The sequence below is a fragment of the Solanum tuberosum genome, unplaced genomic scaffold (genome assembly GCF_000226075.1).
Source record: "Solanum tuberosum cultivar DM 1-3 516 R44 unplaced genomic scaffold, SolTub_3.0 scf00141, whole genome shotgun sequence".
Lineage (NCBI taxonomy): Eukaryota > Viridiplantae > Streptophyta > Magnoliopsida > Solanales > Solanaceae > Solanum > Solanum tuberosum.
In genome coordinates, this window is record NW_006239075.1 from 578,756 (window position 1) to 582,823 (window position 4,068).

General features: G+C 30.3%; 1 protein-coding gene across 1 annotated transcript; it reads right to left on the reverse strand.

Annotated features, from left to right (window-relative positions):
• Positions 1–510: 510 nt before the first annotated feature.
• On the reverse strand, positions 511–2,871 carry LOC102596244 (hyoscyamine 6-dioxygenase-like). The gene is made up of 4 exons (XM_006353019.1): positions 2,665–2,871; positions 1,742–1,992; positions 835–1,156; positions 511–756 (listed from the first exon to the last, which is right to left on the reverse strand). The coding sequence occupies exons 1-4, from the start codon at positions 2,869–2,871 to the stop codon at positions 511–513; spliced, it is 1,026 nt and encodes a 341-aa protein (XP_006353081.1).
• Between the last annotated feature and the right edge of the window lie 1,197 nt (positions 2,872–4,068).

Here is a 4,068-nt window from a genome sequence, read left to right on the forward strand (position 1 = left end):
TTAAGTTTCTTTCACCCCAGGTGCTCAAAGATAAAACTTATTCAATTAGGTTTTGCTGATGACTTATTATTATTATTTTGCAAGGGTGACATAAGGTCTGTACAACTGTTGCTTGATTATTTTCAACAATTTTCTCATGCTTCTGGTCTGATTGCAAACAAAGACAAAAGTGTTGTATATTTTGGAGGGGTGAATGCCATAAATCAGAAAATGATGCTCATAACAATAAGTCATGCAAATCATACATTATTAGATAGAACAAATTAGCAAGTTATAGTGTAATGTTTTTACGTAGGGAACAAGTATTAATTGTTAAAAATATTTTCATATGTCTGTTCAAATCTATTTGATGAGGTATTAAAAGTAAATTTGATGCTCAATATTATAACAGTCCCTTAAACTAATAATCATATATAAGCAAGAGTAACATATACATTGTGTAGAAATATATTTTATTGCAAACGATATATATAGTCACACACATGACACATACATAATTAAGCTTATAAATTAGAGCTTGTACGACTGAAGTACAGCTTCAAAATCTCTATGGTTTATTGCATAGGTGTGCAAGAACTCTTTGTACTGACAAGGTTTGTACGCTGGAATATTTGTTGTTTTTTTAACCAAATCACTTGCAGGTTCAATGTGACAATCTGAAGAAGGAATCACAAAATTACCCACACAAATTCGAGTTTCTTTTGAATTTGTCACTGCTCGATGAACCACACTTTTTAGCCTATCGTTACTGATAATCTGTAAAATAAGACAAGTTATCTACAGTAGCAATAAATTTAAACTAACGATACCAACGTATATAACACGTACATTTACCTGCAATTGGCAACCAATGATGACCACAAATGCATTAGGAATAGGTTCAACAGCAATCCATTTTCCATTCTTGAAGATTTGTAAGCCATAAACATGACTGTCTTGAAGCAAAATTGTGAGCAAATTTGGGTCACAATGGCTATGCATTCCAAGTGCCAAATTTGGGTCAGGACATGGAGGATAATAGTTAGCTGATAGCATTTGAACTTTGCTTAATTCACCTCCAAAATACCCCTTTTCAAGTCCTAATCCTTCACTAATCACATCTAAAATCTTTGTGATTAGCTTCCTTGTTTCAATTGAATATGCACTAATAACCTCTCTGAAATTTGTAATTAGGAAACAAATTTAAATAAAATAATGGGAAAAAGTAACATCTACGTTATTGCTACTTTGAACTATTCAATTTCATACCTAAATTATCACCCAGTAGTTTGCGAAACAGACCTGATGATGTATGTAGACTCTCTCGTTTAGTTAAATTTTTTGCCACGTACCACTCCATGTGGTAAAATCATTTCACCATGGCAAATGCAAATACATTAATATTAGGTTAAAAAATAAGGTTAAAGGTTAAAACTATTACCATATAAATTAATTTATTCCAACCGTGATATCTACTATCTTCTTCTCCACCTTTTTAGCCATGGTCTCGTCTATACCGTGACATCGATATGTATCTCCGATTTGAAAAGGAAGAGTTTAGGATTTCAAAAAGGTCAATTAAAAATATATTTAAAAAATTAATGTGTCAACAAATAGAGTCGTTATATATGCTAGGTGGTCATTTCTAGACAAACATTTTGTCTAGTCAATATAATTAACGTCTAGGTGTGTTTCGCTAATCATTGGGTGATGTTTCAGATAGAAAACTCACACTCTCAATCATTTAGATAGAAGGAAATACCGATAATGAGTTGGTTTTTCTGGCCAAAAAGGCAAGTAATCTTGGAGAGGATGACAATGATGTGCTAAAGTATCCCTCCAATAATGTTTATCTTCATTTTGATAATTATAACTGCTTGTGTAGAGTTTGCATTTGCTATTTGGGTCACCTGTGCAGTACTTTGCTTTCTCTTCAGCTGGCATGTTAAAAAATTCTTTCAATACACCTATAGTCTCTTCCAATAATATTTCTGAAATCCCATGGTTGATCACCTATTTTTCATAAAATCAACAAATATATTCTATATCAGTATAATTTAACTGGTTATAATAGGTAACATGTGTTATTTTATTAGATATGATAGCGTAAAAGTTCTTTTTCCATTATCAAATTTGTAGAAGTTCAATTGAGAAGGAAATAAAACACAAACAAGAGTGGAATGAAACATGAATAGACCCAAAATCCTCAATCGGATTTAATTATTTGCAATTTAACCAGTTATAATAAGTTACTAAATGTGAACGATTATATATATATATAAACTTTTTATAGTATCCATGTATAGAAGTAACACAAATAAGTGGGCCAATTAAAAAAAACAAAAATGTCCAAAATTTAATTATATACAATTTAACCAGGCCAGTTATAATAGTTATAATAGGTAATATGCCTTATTTTTCAGATTATTAATTGTGGACGATTATTCACAGAATTAATAATGAATATTTTTTTTTGAAAATGCCAATTTATAGAAATTAAACTCGGGAAAATAAACATGAAGAAGAGGGGAAAGAAAACCTGAAAATACCCAAAATAACAGGTAACATGTCTTATATATTTTTTAAGTTACTTATAGTGGACGATTACTAACTTGTAAACCTGATAGTATTGTTATACTGTTAGTGTATAAAAATTAAACTCGAAAGAAGGAGAAATTAGAAAACCTGAAAATAGCCAAAATCCTGACTGGCTTTAATTATTTGCTCAAGTATTGCAGGTTGACCATATCCTCCATTTTCATTAGTAGTTAAGTCTATAATTGGACTACTATCTTTTAAAGGAACAATAGGTCTTTGATCTAATGGGAACTTGTAACTCTCAGGCAAAGATTGCACAATTTTCCACCAGCTTGACACAAGTTTATTTTCCATATGAAAAATGTTGTCAAAATTCACATAAACTCTATGACAAAATTTATAGACTAGGAAAAGTTGTCTGTCTATGAAAAAATAAATTAATCATATTTTAGAAAAATAATTGTCATATTACGTTTTTCGAAAGTCAATTTGATTAATTTTTAAAGTTAAATTAGATTACATTAATTTGATCTTTTAAACTAAAAAATTAGGTATTTATAAACTATACAAAAAGTATTTTAAATTGTAATTTGATGAAAAATACATCGTAAAATGTTAATCATTTGATTCTAAAAAGGAAAACTGTGACAATTTAAAAAGAACGGAAGGAGTACTAATATATTAGACAAGTTGTATAGTACTTCTTTGTTGGCACGTCTACTCTTTTTTTTTTATTTTTTTTTATTTTTTATTATTGGTGTTAATTAAGTATAATATTTAAAGGTTTGATGCACATATTTCGATTCTTGTTGCCAAATTTAGCATATTTTTATTTTAGCCTTTTTCTCTCAAATCTCAATTAAACGAATAAGACATCATCAGATTAGTTAATTTATTACATCACTAGACACTAGCCTGGCCACACATCACTTGTCCTGGTAGGCTTAATTAAATATAATATGTTATTTTTATAGTTAGGTTGAATAAATTAAAATCTCTTTAAATTTGATAAGATTTATTCGATGCGCACTTAAATTTTATACTAGCCTAATTACCCCCCAAAACTTGGTAATTTAATAGCCTCGACCCTTCTAGACACTAAAATGACAAAGAGCGTGAATGCACTCTCTTTCAAGTGTGTGGAAGAGAAGAAAAATTTAAAAACTCAATTTTAAAGTAGGATATTATTCAACTATTAACCGTCACATAATATTATACGAATTAAAAAAAATGGTACTATAAGTTATCCATTAACTCTGATCGAGCTACCAATAAGGTTGTGATGGAGTAGTAAGTACTTCTTAATTCATCCTTAATCAAGAGGTTTCGAGTTCGAATCTCCTTGGGTAGCCCTAAGCATGGACGGATCCACTCTTGATCAAGAGGTGGATTTTCCTGATCCTGGTCATATTTTCCATGTAGGGTGTGTTTGGTATGAAGGAAAACATTTTCCGGAAAATGTTTTCCTTCATACCAAACACACCCTACATGGAAAATATGACCAGGATCAGGAAAATCCACCTCTTGATCAAGAGTGGATCCGTCCATGCT